The following is a 23,232-nucleotide window of genomic DNA, read 5'->3' as shown; positions in this document are numbered from 1 at the left end:
TGAAATTGGTAACAGTTCACTTAGTACTCCAGGTTATGCACCTGTGTAGCTGGGGAGCCTGCTCACATTCAGTTTTGCCACACAAGCCATGGCTGAGGAATAAAGCAGCCAAGGGACCATGGCGTAGTGCACATCAGAAGCATCCCCTGAAGCACATTACAGGCACTCTAAAAAATAGCTTTTTGGTGTTTAAAGCTAATGGCATCAGAGGAACACAGAAATTGAACCATCCTGCTTTTTTGTATAATTCCTTGAACCCTACTGCTGTGCCCTAGAAAAAGTACAACTGGCAAAACAGCTGCTGAAGAGGTCAGTGTCAAACATGGATTAAAAACTAGGGTTAGTGATCCATACTTAACACAGAAAACAACATGTCCAAAAGTAAAGAAGCCTCTCAGTCACCCTGGATCTTGCTTTATAGAGAGAGACAATGTTAAGAAGTTATGCAAAACAGTTTTCTTAACAAAATATACAGGAAATACACCACATGAGCACTGCAATGTAAACATAAGGAGTCCTATTGGAATGGAACTGGACAAGCACTCAGGGAGTGTATTACATTCATGGGATCAAGCCACAGACTAGGATAAGACAAACATTACCATCTTTTCGCTGTTCAGAACTGAGGACTTTCCTGGCTGATAGTCATAAATGCTCCTGGGCTCCGCACGGTATTTTCTAGTGTCCACTTTCTTGTCTGGAGGCTCCCAGTCAGTCCTGAGGAAAGAAAGATCAATTAACACAAAACGCTGCGGTTTCCACGGAGACAAATACTTTCTTTTGACAGACGCCTTCCCCTGTTAATCCTGGTTTAATCAGGGTACTTCTTTCATCTAGGAAAGAAACCTGCTGCAAGAGGCCCAGTTTAGATAGGGTTCTGAGCATGTAGTTGTTTTTCTACAGCAGGCAGAGTTTGACAGCTCAGATACTGAAACTACTGGAACAGGAGGGGTTCTTCATTGTACTTTCAATAAACTGCCAGATTTTCATATCTTTCCTGATTGGAAATAGCTTAATTAGACTTCCACTAAACTCACAAGTACTAACACATCCAAATTTTGAGCAGAACTCAGATAAAATCTCTTTTTGCGAATCCCCTTCATTTTGGTTACATCACTGATTACCTGACAACTGTGCAGTACCTGGAACTGCTCTTGACTCTGGTGGCACTCTGGGGTTCAAGAAATCATCTTTTCTACAGATAAGAACCCATTATCTTTGACTGACATTTGTAAAAATAGCTAATAGTCCATTAACTATCCAAACAACTATAATTTTGTTCTGTATACACACTGGCACAGTTCAGACAGTATCAGTCACAACACATGCAGTGTCCATATCCTATGATGTCCAGCTCCTTCCCAGAAAGTAGTATATTCAAAGCGGGGAGAATTCTGCAGGACATGAAATATTCATTGTCCAATGTTTTTCCTTCATTTGTAAATGTATTCTTTGTTATTACAATGAGGTTTAAAATACATGGTAACAATCAAAACAAAAGATCAGGATAGAAGTAATACTGAAATATCAGAAATGACACACCTAACTAGAACCTACTTCCAATAAAGTTCATGTGGGTGGGACTTCTCAGAGAAGAACAGTATACAATTTATTTATTTATTTATTTATTTATTTAACCAAGGCTCAACATAAATTCAAATGATTTTCCTCTGCAATTATTGCCATTTGCTTGTATTCTGAGGTGCCTTTACAGTGTCACACTGAGCAGAGATCTTCCACTGTGCTCCTGTGGTAGGCACTGTATAGACATGACATCCAGGAAACACTCCTCACCCCAGCAGGAAGCTACCTATCTAACAAAGGGTGCGATTCCTGGTAACAAACAAATACAACCACAGAGAGACATGCAATGGGTGACTGAGCTATGACAATAAAGGAGTTCATTGGTGCCTGGTAGAAGAATCTGAACTGAAACTACAGTTCCACCTCCCCCAAAAAGTTTAACTGGAGTTGTGGACCTAGATCCTCCACCTTTGTTCCCTTCCCATTTACAACTTTCAGAGATTCTTCCAGTACTCATCCAAACATATCTTAGTTCAGGTCACCTTTCTGGGCTTGATTTCCGCGATGAAGAACGGTTTGGCAATGGCAAAGTGGCAGACCTCTTAAACACCTTCTCTGAGTCAATATTGTCCATCTCACTCTTGGAGCGGGGAACTGAAGGCTGGCTTCTGGCTGTAGAGTAAATCAAATGTAGGAATGTTAGTGAACTGGATGGGAGGCCAACAAATACATCCTTTACATACCCCTTATGTTTGAAAGATTACACAAGAATTAGGAATTACTTACTATCGTCAGAATAGGAATAACGAGGAGAGTATGAATCAGAATCGTCATCTGAAAGACAAAAGCATTTTGCAAGTGAGATGAAAAAGCCCCAGAGAAGCACCAGAGACCCTTTTCATTTCTTATACTAATCCACTGGACATAATTTGAGAGTAATATGTCCAATACTTACACAGAGAAGATCCTAAAAAAGAAAAATCCCAATGAGGTTTAGATTGCATTTAAAAATAATTCCTAGATGAGATATAAATATTAATGTTGTACTTACACTAATACCTTTCGCCAGCCTCTCAAAGCACTTTAAAAAACAATCACTTTTTGTCACAAAACACTTCTAAAGCAAGTGTTATTAGATCCACTTTATCAAAAGCTGAAAGATATATCAAGGATCTAAAAGATGAAGTATATGCCTAAAATTACTCATTAAGTGTTAGACACAGTAATAGGTCTGAGGAGTCCTGCTCTCAATCACACATGATAATCACTGGGCCATCTTCCTTGTACTTAGCACACCAAATTGAAGTACATTCACAGACTCAGATTATATTTTAAGCACATATATACATATGTGTATCATGCCAGGAATGTTACTTGGACCAAGAGACTGTCCTTGTCTGAAGAGTTTATGTTTTAAATAAGAAAGATACACCTATAGAATGTAATTGAGATGTTTGAGCAGCTCTATAAGGGCTAGCAGTGACCGTCATCCTAGAGAGTATTTCTGGCTTGATCAAAAACCTAGCAGTATCTTTCCACCATCTTCAGCATGCTTTGGAATAAAGTCTCAATGAACTACGTATAGTAGCAGGGGGAGTTGGGCTCAAAACTGGAAAGTAGACCCACTGGCCCATCACCTTTCTCTACAGATGAGGTTCAAACTAGCCGGGAAATATACATGAGATATGTAGAGGACTTCAAGGCAAAATGCAGGAAAATATAATGCAAAGACTACAAAGAGAACTGCGAGCAAAAGTATTACTATTATCTCTGTGAATAAACAAGTAAATGTGTCAGAGAAAAATACAAAAAAAAACAACCAACCAGAAATATACAAAGAAAAGAATATACTATACAAGAGTCGCATGAACTTAGTGATGTCAATCAACAGATTGAAACAATCTGCAGCTTCTCTCTCAAGAAGGACATCAAGGAGCTGCTACACCCAACCTCATCCCCTGGAAAAGCAATTTGGCTAATACAGCTGACCTCAGCTTGCACTTGTGGCTTAATTGAGCCTTTCAGAAAGGCTCAAAGAAGTCTTAACTTTTAGCCCCTCTGCTGAGTTCTCTTGGTGAATGAATTAAACTGAAGGTTTAAGTTCCAAACAGATGGTTATTGATTCTTCAGTACTTATTAAAACTTCAGGCTAAAAAAGTAATGAAGGACAATTTTCAGGCCAATTTCCATGATTTAGACCTAAATGACAGAAAATAAATATTGATCTACTTTATGTTATTACACTGAATTGTTGAAAAAGTTGACCGCTGTTCCCATATAAAAGATAGGTTTATTCAGGTAGCAAAATTCTTGGTAAGCCCCTGTCTGTCCCTACAAAAACATGTAAACGTATCTAAAAATATCTTCGCACCCATTCATTTCTTGTATATAATGCTAGTGATCAATGAAAAAATCAATCTACTTACTTGAAGAGAAATATCAATATTTGTTATAGATTATCATTCAGATAGGAAAAACAGGAAAAAAAATCACTTCAGATAAATGCAAGTTGCCAATGGCAAATATTTTAGTATCTACAATAAGAAAGACAGGTATAATGTTTTATCTCTTCAAGTACCTTTTGAAGAATAGTATCTATATTTTTTCCCCTTTTACAACAACAAATACTAAAACACAGAAAACTGGAATGACTCAAATAAGAGTAAACCGGAGATGAACATTAGAATAACATCTCCTGGTTCTCAGAGCTGCATTTTATCTATGGGATGCTCCTTACTGGAGCTGGGTATCAACAATTTGTACTTTCAAAATCTGATTCTTCTTTGTGAGAAGAGGTAGTTCCCCATAGTTCCTAGCAAATCTGTAGTTTATTTTGTTTGTTTGTTTGTTTGTTTTTAAAGGCAAAAAAAAAAGGGGGGGGGGAGGGGGGCAGTGCCTTTTTTTTTTTTTTTTGGTTGGCCAAAATCTCTAGATTTCAATATCCTTAAACTTTGCAGGTATTTTACAGAGAAACCCAAATATTAGTGTTTTTAGATCTAATGCATCAACCCAAAGCAAAAAGACTCTGACACTTAGATTGCATGAAATTTGAGGCTTGAGGTTTCAACCCATCTGTGTATAAGTACTCTGCAGTTGAATGTATCACTTTCAAATGTTTTCTGAACATGAAACATGGACTTCAACCCTTCTATATCATTAGATATTCTGGATTCCTTATCCACAAAAGAATCCAAGCAGGTGTTAGGGAAGCATTTCCCAATGTATTGAGAATAAAGAGTAAGCATTTGGTCCAATAAAATTTCAGCTACCTAAACTAGCAAATTACTTTCATCTGCACATTCGTAAGTGCATAAGGGACATTTATGGGAAACCAGACTTTTAATATACTATGAACATTGGTTTTGCAAACTACATTAGTTCAGACAAGAGTAAAATGAATTCTCAAACTTCATTACAAACAAGAAAATTGAATCACTGTAAAACTCCTTTAGCAACTAGTTACTGAGGCTCTTTGTTTCTCTCTCATCCATACCAAAATGCCATTCTGCCAACAGAAGATAATTTACACTACATTGGGATTTGCTAGACAGGACCCTTCACCTGCAGGTTTCACCAAGAAATAAACATATTAGATACCTCTGTGACACTAGTCCATATTCATTGTCACAGTGAAATGCACCTTACATCTCCTATTCTTTGAGCATCTCAGCTGGAACCCAGGTTGAATGTTTTTTTTATTATTTTTTTACACAGTACCCACCAAATGTTTAATACAAACACTGAATAGAATGGTTAATTAACAGTCTCACTAGGGTTGGCTTGAGGCACAGGCTAAGTAGGCAAGTTCCTAAATTGCAGGATCCAAAGCAATAGCAAAACACCAAGCCAACAAGGCTGTCACCACCAACAAATTGCTAATCAGGAAACATCTGTATGCCCAATATGTGCAGCAGATTCCAATGTTTTTCATATATCAGTATTTTCATACACATGTACATGGTTATAGGGTTGTCCTGACAATAAATACAATTCTATCATTCCTGAAACATGACTGACAAAGGATTCTAGATTGTACTTGAAGTTTAAAAGAATCTGCTGAGCACATGAGGAAACTGGTGTAAATACAGTGTTACAAGTTGCAAGATGCACTGATGAGACTGACAAAATCTGTCCTTGCCTAAATATGCCAGTGCACATAAGACCAGCCCTGAACCCATATTACTAAGTTATATTTATTTTAAAGGACTGCATTGAGGGACTGATCCAAAACCCACTGAAGCAAGCAGTCATTTCACCAATAGACTTCAGTGGAATTTTGGTCTGGCCCTATTACTGTGTTAATAGTCAAAACCAGAAGTGAATAATTAAAGAAACGTATTGATTTAAGGGTGGGGGGGAGGGGGAGGGCAGAATAAATCTCAGTTAAACCACATCTTTATATGTATGTCAGCGTTTTAGGCATGTTAAATAATCACTGCACACACATGGCTAAGTACAACTAATAAGCGCATAAAACCAAGCAAACCCCAGGTCTGCAGCATTAGTCAACTACTAGTTAGAAAGCCAGAGGAGCACTGCAAAGCCAAAAGGCGGCATACAGTCAAGGCAATGCTTAAAGTGCAGCAAATAGTTATGATGCAGGATAATGCTCAGCAACTAGAAAAAACTCCAGGAAGAAAATAAATGGACAAGGCAGCATTTGTGCAGAAAAATATATATGGTCCTTTATTTTTACCTTCAGAGATAGGGCTAGGAGTAGACGCAGGAAACTGGTATGTAGGAGAATAAGGATTGTCTTCTGCAGCAGAGAAAAGCAGTGGATTTTGAGACTATCCACAGTGAAGCGGAGGTTCTGCTTCATCCCCCAATTTCCTACCACCAGATGGTTTTATCGCTTACTTTAATAACACTTGTGTAAACATCATTGTACTTTAAAAAAGATTATTGGATTAGCAAAGATTTAGTTATTTTATGCATCACACGAGAAGGTATGCTGGGCATAACTGAATTTCCAGCTAGTGTAACAAATGGATAACAGAAATCTAGAACCTGAATCTAGTTACTATTATGGTGCTATAGTACAGTTAACTCAAAGCACGAGACAACATACACTCTGACTAAGCTTCTGGTACCTTCAGGTTTTTGCTGGATTTCAGGAAGTTCAGGAAATATGTAGGTAGGGCAATAAGGGTTTTCTTCGGGAGTGTCTAAGGAGAGGAACATGTTTTGAAAAAAGAACAGAGAGTAAAGATTTAAAGGGGAAGAATGGAGAGACAAGAATCCACACAAGCTGCAGAACAGTCTGTCATGTGCTGATGCTACAGCATAACACTACCCAGATGCTTTCTTGCTCATTGCTGCCTTGCAAGTAGAGGCCCTGGGGGAGATCCTGGAGGCAGAAGTACTGAACTCATTCTCCACAGGCTCTGGCTGAGCTTAAGAACCTCTGTTAGGAACGCTGGGAGGAGGAAATTGTTCAACTTTCTCATTCTATCCAATGCAATGCAGTGCCTATATGTGCATGAAGCTCACCAGGACAGCATCTGCAGTGGCAAATACAGCTCCAGTTTTGCATGCTGTAGGGTTTGTTATGCAAGCGCAGTTCTGAATTGCATTTGCCTGGACATCAGGCTGTTCAGAGCGTTCAGTCTGCAAACACTACTGCAGCCATCTCTCACACAGAAGAAACAATGTGAATGTATCAGCAGCCAGGCACAGAAGTGCCTCAAAGTAGTGGATTCCCTGAGAACACACCACTATGAAGTTTGCAAGATCTTACCACAATTTTGAATTTCAAAAGAAGAAAATCTGAGGTTTTGAAGAGAGAATTCATATTCTGAACTCCCCCAAATCAATGCAAATCATTGGTTTCAGTGTGCCTCAAACCAAGCTCTATTAGGCAGGTACTAAAGCTTTAAAGTGTAAAATGTTCTCTTGTGTACAGTGCTGTTTCAGAGAGAACTTACTGTCATTTAAAAGTGTTAGGGGCAGGGAGGGTCAGCTGCTAACAATGAAGTTCAGGGATCTGTTTTCTCTAACTATGTAATTAATGACAACCTTCTGATTTCAGATCTCAAACAGTACTCATGATTTCATGAAGGCACTGCAGTACACCTCAGAATAACTCAGACCTTTCTTTGGACTTCACTATTTTCTCACCTTTCTCTCTGGAGATGTTAAATACATTGTTTGTGTTCTGTGGTACAGAGTAAACACTAGTTAACATAAAAGGCTTTTATTGATCATCCATAGTACAATTCTTCACATATCTGAAACAAAGCGTTGTCAAGATGGTCTTTTGAAGTAAATAAAAATATCTGTTTTACAGTACCTCTGTTTAGCTTGTGGATCTGTTTGAACATCGTCTTGTACCAGTCCTTCGATCTGTCTGTATTCTACCAGAAAAATAAATATGCAAATAAATAATCACAGACATGAATTCTACCAGCACTTCAAAGCTATTTAAACAAACAAACAAACCTTGCAGCAGTATGGTTAGCACCCTGCTGATTCCTAGACATAGAATTTCATATCTCATGAAGGTACAGGCTTTACTCTAGTTTAATAATACTTTGAAAGTTCTCTAGGGGTTATGTTCTAGCCTGTGTAGAACTGTACATTGTGCAGAAGGTTGTCCACTGCAATCCAATTTTATTATATTCATCTAAAATTAGACACTATGCCTAGTTTAGTTATATACGCTGATTTCCTCTGTATCCAATGGACAGTCAGACACATGTAGTGCTCAAGTCACTCCAGACACTAGTTTTAAGAATGAGTTGTTGTTTTCATTGTGATTTCCCCAATCACTGAAGGAACTTAAACATGTTGTTTAGAAGAGATAACTGCCTTTAAGATGGTTAAAATAATGCAAGATTAATCTCTCTCCCTTAGCTGCTAATAGTGAATAAACAATATTCTCAAATAGGATGAAAAGAGATTATCATATTTATTTTTTTAACCTGATACAGCTGAAACATGTTATTGATAACAAAGTTGGTAATGAGATATGCTGGAACTAAAATTACATCTTCTATCTTTGCAGCCTCTGGAGCTTTAGGGAATTCCCTAAGTCTCAAGACAGGCAGAATCCGGCCCACGTTTTTGCAGTGATCACTCGTCCAGTGTTGTCTTACCCTCAATGGAATGCCAATATCATCAATGGAAGTATCAGGCATGTGCTGAGGGCTCCTGACAATTCTTCTCTTCTCCTCCATTGCCCTCTTCTCACTCGGTGCTATCTCCTGAACTGGCTTGTCCCGTGTGAGTGCCAAATCTACTTTATCAGAAACTAATCTGTCTGGCACTGAATCTGGAAATCAGAACAGGAGATTATTATCTCATCCCAATATTCTACCTGTGTTTCACTCTTTTAAGGCAAAAATCCCAGCAAATAGTTGATGAGACAGACCGGGTCACCATCAGCTGTAGCCAGCAGATGAATTGAAGGAATCTACCAAGAAAATATTTGGTATCAGCAAAAGCAGGCTAGCATCTCCGTGGTAGTCACCTCCACACACCTCGAGATAGGCTCAGCTATTATGTAAGACAAGAGATTTTTGGTTTTGGCAACTACTTTTTTGGTCTAATTAGCAACTCTGCAATCTCATTCTTCACCTTTTTCTGCTGGTAATTTCAACCTAATAGAGCATCCCACATGGTAGTGAGGCACTACTTTTTAACAGCTTGCACTGACACTCCTATTTGTTACAGTTGGTATATGATATTTCCAGGTCATCTTTGTGTCCTAACCAGAATTTGTAAACAACAAATTCTTCTCTTGGTTAGCATATACATGATTCCTGTCACATCAAGGCTTTGCTGGGTCCTATCCTTTTTACATCACTGCATGCATTGAAAAGAGAGAAAGGGGTTTTATTCACATGCACATCACCATGCTGCCCAAAGCCATTAAAGGTGAAGGAAAAGGAAAGAGGCAGTTAGCAGAGGAAAAGCTTGTGCATAACAAAGCTTTGGTCTGTTGGTACCCCGAGCAAACACAATTCTGTCCTGTGAAACTCCGTACATGAAAGATTTGTGTTTGAGTGATTGGCTTGAAATTACCAATCTTAATCTTCTTCCTCTTAAAAAAATAATAATAATGAAATAACGTTTATGAAAGGTCAAAATAGGGCAAAGCATCAACTAAATCCTTGTTTAGCTTTTTCATCCTGCTTCCCCTCCCTGGGAATGCAGTTGTACACTTTCGGTCCTTCTACATTCCTGGTGCAAAGGGCGATTTTGTATGAAGTGCTTGGTTTGTTCCCCTACAAGTGGAAGAATTAACAGCTAAAGTCCACACTGAACTATTTGTAACAGCTCCAATGATTTCATAAGTACTGCTGGAGGTATATACCAGGCTCTGAGGTATTTAAAAATCAAATAGCCAAATCTGGTGCCTGACCATACAGATAACCAGGTTGCACTAGGTAGTACATCCCATGGCACCTGAGCCATTCCTTTGCAGAGCCAGAGCAGCATCATCAATACGGGACCATACAGTGAGAGTTTTACCCCTGTGTTATCACTGATACGAGAAGCAGGGGAATGATGTGGTAGGCAGCACCTCTGTGGCTGCTTTGACACACTGAGAGCAGGTGCAGGCCCAGCTGCGCAAAACAGGCTTCATTTGCAAATCAAGGATCATTTGGGCCAGAACAAGCTGCACCATGAGTTAGCTCCAGATTAGAAAATTAGAAAAAGAGTTCCTGATCACGAAGGGAAAGACCTTGTGAAAGAGAAAACCAACAGAAAACCTCTGTCTGGGCTTGCAGGCCAGCATTAAAGTCACAGCTGAGCGGTGTCCACTTGGCACCACCAAGGGAAGGAGCAGGGAGACAGCTGTGAGCAGCCCATCACCTCAGTAAGGTGGCAGCATAGAGGCTGGTGCAGCAACCAGAGGAGCCTGGTGGAAGAAGTCAGACTAGGCTTGCACCTGCCTTAGGGGCAGGCTCTGCGCACCTTGCTAGACCTGATCCCCTGCAGCAGAGCCAGAGCACGGACTGGGGGCTTCCTTGCATTTTCATTTGCAATTTTTTTTTGTTTGTTTTTTAGTTTGCATTTTTATTTGCAGTGTTTTATGTTTTAGAAGGAATAGACTAATAATTAGGGCTTAAGTATATTAGCATGTCCACAGAAGTAACATTTGGAGAAGAGACTGAAATCAGACATTCAGTGATCTAGACTAAATCAGGACAAACATTTATTTATTGTTACAGTTCCCAGGAAGTGTGCTTGCTCAAGGTACTCCACATGCTAACAGAGCTGAAGCAGCAGCTTTGCTCCAGCAGAGGCAGCAGCTGGGAGGTAGTAGACCTTTCACATCATACCTGCCAGGCTACTAAGCCTTTTTTGCTGTTCTGTGATAAAGGAAGAAACAAAACAAAAAGAAATACAGAACAAATGGGTGAGACAAACAGCAAGTGCTCTGATGCTGCACTTCTAACAGGCAAGAAATACGCTGTAGACAGAACAGCAGCAGCTGCTGGAGAGAATCAGTTTTCAAATACCCTGCCAAAGTGACAATCCACAGCCTCTTCTCCACACAGCAGCCTCGTGGATAACACAAATCTTATAATGCAGTGACCAATACATTTGTAAAGAGGTGAGAGGTGTTTTTTTTGTTTTGTTTTTTAATAGGGAGAAGGGAAAAAGTTGGACAGGAGACAATTTTTAAAATAAAGAGTCTCAGTCAGACAATTTGATAAATAACTGTTACCATTAACATAAAGTACATTTTTAAACTATAATGCTGTAGCCTATAATGCTGTAGCATGCTGTAGGGATGTAAGAAAGGACCAAGCCACTGTCAGTGTGTGTTGAGTCTCGTCACATACTACCACACCACAGACTGAGTGATCTGTCCCCAGCCACAGATGGGATGTAGCTGTCAGTTTCAGAATGGCCAGTCTGGCTTAGGGCCTTCCATTACTGAGGTCCCAGACTGGGACATGTGGTATCTTCCAGTGTTTCACCAGCCTGAAGTTGACACTCAGAGCTGCTTTCTAAAGAATGCCCAAATGACTTGCCCAAGTCATGGCTGAGAATAAAGAAAGGATTCTTTGATCCATGTTCTCTGCTCTACCTGCTCCCCAGCAATTAATCCAGTCAACCAACACAAAAGACGTTTGAAAAGAAACTATTTTACTAACATACAAAATGCAAACACTCTTGAATGCTCATACAGTTAATGCAAAGATCCCAAAACTTTAATATATTAATCACACCTGTTAAAATATTCATAATAAGTCACACCATGCAATGTCTACCCAGGAAATAACTGTGTTGTATGTTGTTTGCTAGCAGAACCTACCTTCAATGGACATTTTAACTAAATAGAGCTACTTAGCAAGGGAGGACAGTATGTCTCTTCACTAAGGGCAGCTCCCTCACCAATATGTATGAACTTTGTTCTTTAATCCCAGTGTTTCTGCTCTGTTAACCACCAAGAGCAAGCTGCTTATGTGCATTATGCTCATGTGATAGTTGTCAACATATGCCTGTATGCAATTAGGAAAATAAAGGGCTTACAATCTGAAGCCAAGAAATAGATGGGGACCACCTACTGCAGGGTTTGCTCTTCCATGCAGGCCATCAGGTCTTGTGTATTATGAGAGAGGAGAAAATGCAAGGATGATCTCAGCCTCAGTCATTGCTATTGCTGAAGAGAACTGTGTTCAGTCACTAAGGTCTTCTGGCAAAAAAACAAATGGTTTTAAAGATCCATGCTAGAGAGTTCTTCCCTGTCTCTTCTTCCATGGGGGAGAAAATATCATGGATGAATAGACTTTTCATAAAAAAAAATGTATTTCTGTGAAGTGTGGGTTTTCTTTTCACTTGTGTCTCTGACTAAAGAGAGCTGCTGATAGATAGAAGCTGAGGAGGGGGAGGTACCTGCTATTTCCCTATCCCACCTGACCAAAATCAGCTTGTAGCCCCAGGCCCACACCAGCTAATGAGGATTTTATCCTTGATCTTGTGTTCCAGGATGGTAGGCAAAGGCCAAAGACTCGTAGGCCTCTCAGAGAAAGGGCTCAGTAGAGGAATATAACTGCTGGCAACAGTAAAGAAATTATTAAACAGGCCTTGAGAGTTCCCAGAGGAGCAATGGATGAAACAAAACACTTGAAACCAATAACAAAAGGGGAAGAGGAAACAAATATTTGAGTACATTTATTGAAAAATTATGTCCAAAAAAAATAATCAAGGCACCAACAACTGTGAGGGGAAGAAATTCTTACTTTAGTGCTAGGAATGAACTAGAGAATGTGAAGTGACTTGTTCATAAGCATTAATGGTATTGTTGGCATTGCTGCCAGTAATACCAGTTGGTATTACTGTAATCCAGTAGAAAAAATATGAGATCTCTCATCATGACTTACCAAGTAAGATCAAGCAGACAAAAAAAGAGAATATAAACTATCTTCTGTGCTTCAAAAATCATTACCTGTTTCTAAGATTCTAATAGCACCAAAACAAAGTATCTTACAGATTAATGAACTAGCAAATAAAGTATAAGACAATACAGCAGGTGATGTTTGCTACAACAGACCATCCAAAGAATAAGATAACAAGCTCCTTAAAAAAATCAATAATCCACTGAGGAGAAAACACATTATTCATCAGGAAGACTAACTGAACTAGTGGAGACTTCAGACTACCAGTATTAAGATGACCTTGAAATTTCTAACTCTAAGGGTATTCATAGCACATAAGAGGAATTTATATTAAACCTGTTCTTGACATAAAGAAATTGATTTGAGAACAAAATAGAACTATCAGGGGAAGGGGGACCATAATCCAATAAAAATGTTATGTACCATTAGACCAAAACAGCTTTGAATGGATAAGATCCATAAAGATGAAACCAAATATGAATCTTGTCAGCCAGGGGAGAAACACAAAAGATCACTAAAATCTGAGAACCACTTAAACACATCAACTACACTACAAAAAAAGTCTTAATGCTATGCTGGAATAAAGTCTAGATAGGGGAGGAAGCATAAGCAACTGTGAGAAACTCTTAATACCTGGATAGAAAAGTAAGAAAACATACCTATGAGTAAATAATACATGCTAGGAAGTACAAGGTGATGACAATGGAAGTGAAAATTCACAGAACATTCAAGAAGACTCAGAAAGAGATTTCAAGGTTTATGAAAAGTAAACAGAAACCTAGCGATAATCTTGGTCTAATTTATCAAATAGGCACACTGGAACTGCTTGTAGCTGAAAAGATGACGCATCCAATCATTATTTCCATTCTGTATTTTGAGTAGGGGATGAAGAAAAAGAGTCTGACGTCCTACTGCCTGGTGGAGAAATGCTTTCCACTTCAACAGTACCTAAGGTAGATGCTGAATGACAACAACTGAGGTCATCTGCTTGAAAATCAACATGCTCATATAAACTGTACTGAAGACTTAGAACAGTTTTCTTTTCCAAATAAAGCATTTTCAGGAAGGGCAGCTTGCTGGACTGTTGACATTCATTCTCAGTATGATTTGGAATACAAAGGAAACTCCCCAGAACAGGAAGGAGGTAGATGTGACAATATTTGAAAAGCATAAATGTGACTGCCAGATGTCTGTCATGTTGACAGTAATCCCAGGAAAAGAATATATCATAATGACTAATACAAGATTTTATTATTAATAATGGCGTGGCACACACAGCATCAGTCAATACAGATTGATGATTAAGGTGCCTTGTCAAACCAGCTCAATATGATTATTAATCAAACCTGTAATTTGCAAGAAAGACAGGAAAACATGCATCAGAATATGGATACCATAGCTCAGTCACATTGCTTGTGATCTATACACTGACAAAAAAAAATGTTGTAAGAGAAGCTCTTCAATATATCAGGCTACAGTATCATGAGGGCTGACGGTCAGAGGCAAGACATTTAAGACAACAAATTGTTGTCTGTGAAGGTAATTGATCAAGAGAAGAGCTTGACATCACTTGTCTCAATGCCAGTGTGTATACGGACCATCGTATTATACAAGTTTGTCCTTTGTGCTCTTAAGATCTACAGAGAGAAAATATTCTTGTTTGGCACATGCTTCAAAGTGCTCCAGATTTAATACCAAAAACCTACCAAAAAGTATCCCTGCTTAAGGAAGGCAACAAAAAGCTTTGAGATAAAAAGGCTGCCTCAGATAATGTTCTCTCCTCTCAATACAGATAAAAGATTTGGGAATCTAGGCACCCTCTTCTGGAGGGCATAAACAAAGCTGCTTCAGATACTAGCAGAATGGAAAAGATAAAATCTATTTACATGAGTGATACAATCAGCTGGTCTACAGTGAGGACACTAACTTTGGAGCCAAAGACAGAAGACTGTTTTACAAAGGCATTGAAGAAAAAGATAAAATACCTTGAGAAATGCAAATGAACAGACCAATGAATGTTTGTAATTAGACTGATTAAAAGGAGATGAGTGCAGGCCTTTCCTTTATTTTCTGATATATATTTTTATATTTTTCTTTGGAAAATGCAACTTGCCATAGCTTATTCACATGTCCAGTATATACCTTTCCCTCAATGTCAGAGTGGCTTCTGATCCACAGGTTCTAACTAGAAAAAGTAGGCATTGCCCTGCACCTCTTGCCTGTCACCTGTGTACTGTATGCTCTGGTCACTACAATTCATAAAGGCAGCTTTATTGTCTCGTAGTAGCATGGACTTCATTGTCAACAGCACACACATTCTCCAGTTTCTTGAAGTTTAAAAGATTACTCACAGTTTGAGTCCAAATACCTATCTGGAATTCTCCTTACCTCGATTGTGCTGCAAGAGGACAATAGTGGGATTGACGATTGTGGTAGACGGATAGGCAGATGACGACTTGTTGATTGATGTGAAGGAGGTTGGGTAGTCAGTGCCAGTGCTAGGCTGGGACACTTCATTTAGCACAGGACCTGGGTCCTGAAAAGGAGAGCATCATACCATCAGCATGCAGGAAAATTACAAAACTGGGAAAATCTGAGGAAAAGAGCCATTTTAGACTGAACGATAAGCATAATTGCAGCAAGTTTAGTAAAAAGAGGCATAAGCACGAGCATTACCTTGCTACATGTATGTAGGCTGCTCCTCATTAATGCAATTAGTTTGCTAAGGCAGTACTATGATTCTTTGGTGTTGGGTTTCACAACTCCAACCCCAAAAGGAGGCACTAAATTAATCCCGCTTCCTGAAGCAAACACAGGGTGCCAAAAAAACAAACAAGCAATTCTGGTTGTGGGGAAAGATGCAGACACCCTTCCCCTGGTACATACATACACAAACATTTTTTTTTTGAGGAAGTTGTTTTTAAAGAATTCCTTTCATTGCAAGAAGTCAGGCATGCAAAACTCATGCAGTTCTGGAGTGAAACATTATTACTGCAGCTGGTATGGTAAAGAAGGTCCAGGAAATAAGGTTAGCACCATCACTCAGGAGACCGTGACACATCTACATGGTTAAAATCATGAAAAAAAAAAGAGGATAAATAGTAGGATTCTTGCAAGTTGCAAGGAAGATACTCAACATGGCTTTGCTTCTGGAACATGGATAGCAAGCTGCTCTTGCTTTCCTAATGCATCCAGCTCCATTGCTTATTAATTTCAAGCCCACCTTTAGTATCACCACAGCTCTGGTTGTTCTGTAGAAATACAAGTTGTGTCCACAGGGATACTTTAAAAAATAGTTCATCTTTGAAAACTCTCAGTCCAAGAATATCAAGCTTTTGTTGACAGTAAGGGGACAAGATAAAGACAAGGGTGATGGCATGAGAATGCATGCACCAGTTTAGGCTGAGATTTTTCAAAGCTTCTCAAGGAATCTGGACGCATGATTACAATTAAAGTTAAGGGGAAATAAGCATCTAATCAGAGTGAATGTGGAATAATGGTGTTCCAAATTTCTGCACTCCTACTATTCCGTCATCAGATTGGAATGTTGAAGGCTACTGGTGTGTGAAATGGAGCTGAGCATTCAGTGGGATTTTAATCACTGTTGGAAAAAAAAAAAATAATCAATGGACAGACTATTACTCCAGAAGAATCCTTTCTCCTGGTGTTTATGGCTAAGTGCAAGTCAGTGCCCTTCACACCCACCAGTGTCAGTGGAAAGGACTTACAGGATCAGATAAGGGGCTGAGCCTGGGCCAGAGATCAGAGAATCAGCTGTAATCTGAAGAAGCATCTACAGTCAGTCTAGCCTAGAGGAGAAGGGTAGGCTGGATAGAGCTATGTTGCTCCAAGAAGCATCTTGATCAGGCAATAGACATTTCATAAGGACAGAACAGAAGGTTTTTAACTAGCAGTCTTCAGAAATAGGGGTTTTCTAATAAACAGTCTTCAGTAACAGAGGTCTAAGACACTTTGCCCTATTTCACTGGTTGGGATAATATTCTCAGCAATCCAATCTGGGAGAAGTAGGAGAGATGTGCTTGAGCTTCACTTTGATAACTAACATACGAAGAATCCCTCAAAGAAAAGGGGAGTTAGGTCTAGGCTTAGGAGTCCCAGTTAAGTCACCAATCCAGGTGAACAAAGACCACTTAAATCACTGTAAAAACAGCTCTCTGGCCACATGCCTGAAGTTAGAATGCATAAAAATAACATTTCAAAACTCATCTTATGAAAGCCAGGTAGAACAAAATTTCTACTACTCCCCTATGATTTGGATGCGTGCTGAATTTTTCTGATGCCTGCAGACAGGCTCCATAAAACTACTACTATTCTCAACAATAAAAGCCTACTGATTCCAACAGGAGCAGAAAGGCCAATGCTAAAAACTTTAAAATCATCATCCTTGGTTTGTTTTATTCCCTGCCTCCATATGCCTGTTCAGGGCACATGTTTGGCCTATATTCAAAGGCCAAAGAAAGTAAAGAAAGCACCATCCTAAGAGAAGGGAGCATTTGCTGAGCTGCTTACTTGCCCTCAAGCAACCATAAGAGATCTGGAAGTTTTAAGGCTTCCAGAACAAGGAGGGTCAGTTTTTCTTTTTCCTCCTGCTCTGTAACTTTAACTTACAGCCATTTTCCTCCTTGTTCCTGAAGACTTTTTAAAAGAAAGTGATGAGCTTATAAAAAAATAACCCAGGAAGAAAGCAGTAAAGTTCAAGCTGAAATTATTGCAGTACTTTTTGAAAATTGTGAAATCTTCAGTGAAAGACAGAATTCCACACTGAACAGATACTCTGCCCTGATCTATCCCATGGCACCTACGTACTTGGAAGAGTCTTAGGTCAGTAACTGATACTATTGCTTCTAGGTCATTGAATATCAGCAATCTTACACTGGCTTCAGCAGGAATTTGCGTAGACACCATACAGTCTTGTGGCTCCAAGTGGAACAGAAAGCCAGCCCTAACCTTTAACTGGTCTGCTGTTGCTACTTCAAACGTTATTGAAACACAATTAATGATGCTATTAAAAGAGCGTGAAGAGATCAGTTAGTTGCAGCTATTCTGTTTATACAGAGTTAATTATTCTCAGATAATTCTGGTGAAGACTCTTAAGATATGCATCACCTAGCAGAATGGACACAAAGGGAGACAGTCAAATGTCACGTAAGAGAAGTCAATAAAAAGTTCAAAGCTGCACAAGGCAGGCAACACGCATGCACTAGCACAGGACGTAAACAAGGTTTCAGTTGTCATGCTGCTAGCAGGGAGTGAGTCATCACTCCTCTCAAGTTTAGTATGCCAAGGAGAAAGTAATTTTTATCTGGGAATATAAATTTAGGAAAAGGGTGAGGAAGATACTTGGCAAGCTTACTGTACGTGAGATGACTCCAGTGATTTCAGGCTTCAAGCCCCTGTGCAAAGCCCCCGTAACCGGAGGGACAAGTGAAGGTGGTGATGAGAAGAATGGCAGTTTCGGGTAAGCAGAGGGCAATGTGTCAGATGCAGAGGGTGCTTGGTTATGGTGGAGACCCCTCTGGAGATGTGGGGGAATGAAATCATCTAAAGTCGGAAAAGTCAAGGGTGAGCCAGGAGAAACAGTCTCAGGGAATACGGAGCCTTGCCCGAAAGGAACCAGAGGTGGTGGAGGAGTGCTGGAGCTGCCTTCTTGCTGTCTTTCTGGATTAACCTGGAGGAGGGGGACTACTATAACTCCAGGCTGAGTTGTGGTGGTGGCAGTGGCATCCTGTAGGAAACAAGGTGTTGTTATGCAATGGGGAAGACCGGTACTTTAGTCTAACGCAGCCATATAGTGTCATGCAAAGATGCACCCAAAATGATATAAAGCCACAGCAGATTTTCTTTCTCTAGGGAAACATACTTCTTCAGTCTTTTGGCCTTGGTCTCCATGAACACACACAACTTCTTGCAATAATAATATATAATATATATATATATAATTATATATATATTATAATCTTCCTTCCCCTTACCACCCCTCTCTCCTGTCATTCGCAGTGAGGCTAAGTCAAACCACAAAACCGTGCTGCACTCACCCATCGCTTGAGAAGCACTAACCATCACATTACAGAGTTTTATCCTTTTACACCTTCCTAAAAATAGCAAGATCCTAGCCAGTCCAACCCAACCCCCTGCAAACAACACACACACACACAAACACACAGATCAATGTTGGGGGGCACAGAGTGTTAATTATCATCAAGTGGAAGACCACAAGACTCAGGTGGCATATCAGATGCTCAGAAATTAGAAAGGAATGGGATAAAGCATTAAGGGAACATTATAATGAATTAAAGAACCATTCACGTGGCTGAAAGAAAACAAGGTTACAGAGAAAACATGTACCATGCTGCGTCCCATTGCCTTGTACGGCGGCTGCCGCTGCTGAGTAAGGTAAGGCTCTTTTCTCATTCTGTCCTCTGTGGCAGCTGTGCTCTGGGGCTCTAGCACTTTGTCCCTCAAAGCTTGCGGAGGTGATGACTGAGTCCAGGAAGGCTGGCCCGCACCATAACTAACTGCGTCTTTATTGAGGACAATGTAAAAGTACGGCCTGGGAGGAATAGGAGGAGGAGAAGGAGCAGGAAGAGCTTTTCCCGGTACAGAGGAAATAATGTCGGTGGCTGGTGCCTGAGTGAGCTCAGCACCCAAACTGGCGCTGGCTGCTGGGTCATGTGTGGTGCCAGTGGAATTTTCAGATGCGGCCGAGCAAGTGTTGTTAGATAAACAAGCTACATATAGTCTGGTGACCTTTTTATCCGCCTTCGTCTCATGACTGGAATTCATTCCAGCCTTACTACTGGGATCTGCCCCGTCAGAGCTGCGTTGTATGGATGATGCATTTGACAAGGAGCAACTTTCCAAGAGTGGCTGCCCAGCATGCACCTCATCTCTGGAACCTGACAAAAAATGCCCTGCTGGCAAGCCTTGCTTCCCACTGGGGACTGCCCCATAGGGGGTGGGTGATGAGAAGTAACTCCGTGCACTGGCATTTGGTGATGCACGCTGCGGATAAGGCTTGGGCGCATTCAGGTACACACAGTCCATGATGGGCACCGGCAGCAGGTTGGTCACTTTAGTGTCAGTGCGAGGACGCCATGCAAAGCTTTCCTCTTTGGGAAGAGGGGGACGGGGAGGAGGAAGGGCCTGCCCAGGCAGAGTCAAGAAGCAACAGAGGGATAGAAGAAGCAGCACAAAATGAAAAGAAAAAGGAGGGAAAAAATAAATTTGAAGAATGAATTCAGTCATTAGACTTGGGTTAAGCAGGTTTTAATACAGCAAGAACAAAAAGCAAATACAGTATCTGGAAGGCCAGTGCAGAACTCATCCACGTACATCATCTCACACAGCCTCTCTCAGCACTGCTCACTGCAGCACACAAGCATTACCTAGATCTCAAGTCCCTGCCTACACATTGCTGAATTAAGATCCAACATCCTGGCTAACTAAACCCTGGCTCATCATGTCTCTGTAACCACATTCTTTCCAGCACTGGGTACATCTGAATCACAAAGCTGAATTCAGAGCTCTAGGCCATCTCTGCTTCACAGCTCTAGGCCATCTCTGCTTCACGTTAAGTGCATCGCCAGAAGATGAACATTATGCAGTTTTGCCAGGGCTATTGAAAGCAAGCATCTTGCGAACAATAGATTGTCACAGATGACTAAGTAGAAAGTCAGCATTTATTCCTACTGAAAAACTGGCTCTTAAATTTTCTTCAGGACTTCTCAATCTTAAAAATGCTCTTGACAAAACCAGAACAATTAAAGTTTCTTGAGAAACTGAGTTCATAACAATTTGTCTCCAGAACCAAGAAAGGGGTGGGGAAGGGGAGTAAGGGTTAGGGGAGCAGCTTTGCTGGTTTTGGTACTTTGCAACATATAGATTGATACCTCAAAACTGCCTGCTGATTGAAACTCTAATTCCAATCACAGTGAATTTTTGCTGAAAGCCAGATTGTTCTGAAGTAAAGTAACTTTGCAATAGAAAGGTTTTTTGTTTTTTTTTTTTTTGCTTTTTTTTTTTTTTTTTTTTTGCTTTGTTGCCAATAGCCAAAACTAATGAACTACTGAAAATAATAGAACTAAAACACCAGCCTAGTGAACAGTAGCTCCCTGCATTCCTGCAAATTAACCCTCTGGAGACAATAAAAGGAGGTTTTACACATACACACCATTGTTGTATCTTTATGGGCAAAGACTGGCTAAATCACTGCTAAAATAGTTAAAAACACGCACACAAGCAAAACACACAAAAAAACAGAATGAAGATGCCTTAACAGCTCACAACATTCAAGTCTGAAACAATATTACCTTTAAAATTCATCCACACGACAGGTTGGGACCAGCATATATTCTTGTTACATGGATATAGATTTAGAATAGTTTCATAAAATTGCAGCTACTGTCTCAAAATCTACTGAACTCATGCTACTCCTCTTTCATCCTCATCCCTGATGTGCAAGGACTGCAGAAGTGGGTTGGTATGTGCTCCTTTTGAAGGGCTTCTGGTTTTGGAACAGGCTCATCTCTTTTGGTTCCTTAAGAAAAGTAGCTTCAGTTTGGAGAATTCAAATTGTCACAGTATTTTCCTAAAGGATTGGGCTAAGCCTCCCGTTATCACTGTATGGTATCAGGAAATAGTAATTCACTACCTGCAATTTCCTTTCTCCATTTCGTTCCATTTCATCTCTGTTCAGACAATAGTCCTTGTTACTTCTGTAAGAATTACCAACTGCATCAGTGCTCTATCTGTTCATCAGCAAGATCAGTAAGTGACTACAGGACAGCTGTAAATATCAGACAGTAAATGGATATCTGCATTAGGGTGCTGCTCCCTTCCCCATCATCTTCTGAGCTGCACCATATTCCACTTTCACTTACAATTTCAAGAACGGTGTCTGTTCTGTAGCATTGCTACAGGTCCCTAATGTTGGGAGCAGTCACCCTGCTAGGAGACAAAGCTTTCAAGGGACTCCATTTCATACAAGAAAGAAGCTTCTAACAAAGGGCTTCCTTATCAGACTGCTTCTCTGCAGACCAACCACCCAAAACAAAAAGGATGAAGTTACACCTCTTATAATAGATGCATTTCAGCAATTTAGCTTAGTGTTCAAATAACCTTTCCCTTGATGGCCTTAGAAGGCTTGTATCAGTTACAGCATTAAAACTGAAAGGCATTTCCCCAGTAACTTGTTTTTAACATCCTGTCTAACTTTGCTTTCAGCCTGCAACAGGAAATAAACCAACACAAAAGACAGACTAATAGATGGCTACTTCAAAGCTATTTCTTTGCAAGAAAAAGGTGTTGTCCTTCTTCATCCACCAAGGAAACACTGTGGTCTCTCTGAACACAAAAGCTCCACAGCATTCTGCTGACATCAGCATTGTCCCCACTTGACAGGTAGGAAAAACTGAGGCATGGCAACTTACCCAAGTCTGCAGCAAAGCTTGGAGTTCAACCCAGGACTCCTGACCATGAAATGAGCGCTCGAACCCAGATCACCCTCGGACACAGAAGAAAGTCTTACCTGTGGCTTGCTGTCTGAGGAAAGGTTTGGACGCACACTCCTATAGCCCTTGGCAGCCAGAGAAGACGGTTGGGCATCCCCATTGGCATCAGTGGTAGATGACGACCTCCAATCACCTAGAAGCAGAAGGAAGAAAGTCAGATCACAGAGGATTCCCTCCAGCTACAGAATGAGTGAAAGGAGGGGATTTTTCTTCCCAGTCAACAAGAAATACTTCCAAGAAAGCAACAACAAATACAGCCAATGTTTGTACCTGTTTCTGTGTTTTCTGGCTCCAGACCTAGGCATTTCACAGAAAAGAGGGACAGAAGAGATGGGGATGGAGGATAAGCATAAAGGAAAAGAAAGGGGGGAGAAATAAACTGCTACATTTACGGAAAACATGTACCAATTGAAGTTAAGAGTCAAGTTACTTCATTTCACACATAAAATGCTCTCTGACCGAGCTGCCTAATTACCATAGAGACCAGTCCTAAACATGATGCCCTCCTTGTTTCTGACCTTTGTAAACACAAGGCAATTCATTCAGAGCAATGAAGAAACAATTGTTCATTGACATTCTTATTTCAGAGGCAAAAAGGCAGCCCAGCTAGCTAGTTTCTAAAGCTGCAGATTGAAGTCCAAACAGCATACATTACTGGAAATACAGGGACCCCATATTCAGACCTGATACAGCCTATGAAGGAATACCTACCTTTGTCAACATCACTGTGTATGATTAACAGGGGCAGAGGACTGCCAGCAAACAGATCAGGTTTTGCAGACTAAGGGCATGCATGTGAAGATGGTTAAAAAAATAAAATA

At 40.2% G+C, this 23,232-nt stretch overlaps 1 protein-coding gene across 50 annotated transcripts in view; it reads right to left on the bottom strand.

Moving 5' to 3' along the window:
• Positions 1–23,232, bottom strand: part of SORBS1 (sorbin and SH3 domain containing 1) — a 163,853-nt gene that overhangs the window by 34,068 nt on the left and 106,553 nt on the right. For 26 of the 50 annotated variants that reach the window (XM_035330503.1, XM_035330502.1, XM_035330504.1 and 23 more), the window contains 13 exons: positions 22,682–22,708; positions 22,429–22,544; positions 19,248–20,045; positions 18,256–18,627; positions 15,270–15,417; positions 10,815–10,844; positions 8,622–8,797; positions 7,817–7,880; positions 6,618–6,692; positions 6,221–6,283; positions 2,311–2,358; positions 2,067–2,196; positions 603–717 (listed from right to left, as the gene is read on the bottom strand). In XM_035330503.1, the coding sequence (XP_035186394.1) occupies positions 603–717; positions 2,067–2,196; positions 2,311–2,358; positions 6,221–6,283; positions 6,618–6,692; positions 7,817–7,880; positions 8,622–8,797; positions 10,815–10,844; positions 15,270–15,417; positions 18,256–18,627; positions 19,248–20,045; positions 22,429–22,544; positions 22,682–22,708 (2,162 nt within the window). The remainder of the gene's footprint in view (positions 1–602; positions 718–2,066; positions 2,197–2,310; positions 2,359–6,220; positions 6,284–6,617; positions 6,693–7,816; positions 7,881–8,621; positions 8,798–10,814; positions 10,845–15,269; positions 15,418–18,255; positions 18,628–19,247; positions 20,046–22,428; positions 22,545–22,681; positions 22,709–23,232) is intronic. The other 24 variants (XM_035330513.1, XM_035330515.1, XM_035330521.1 and 21 more) reach the window with 12 other exon arrangements.

Source organism: Oxyura jamaicensis, chromosome 6 (genome assembly GCF_011077185.1).
Source record: "Oxyura jamaicensis isolate SHBP4307 breed ruddy duck chromosome 6, BPBGC_Ojam_1.0, whole genome shotgun sequence".
Classification (NCBI taxonomy): domain Eukaryota; kingdom Metazoa; phylum Chordata; class Aves; order Anseriformes; family Anatidae; genus Oxyura; species Oxyura jamaicensis.
Note: the sequence above shows the minus strand (reverse complement) of the source record. Positions and strands in the feature narration are given on the sequence as shown.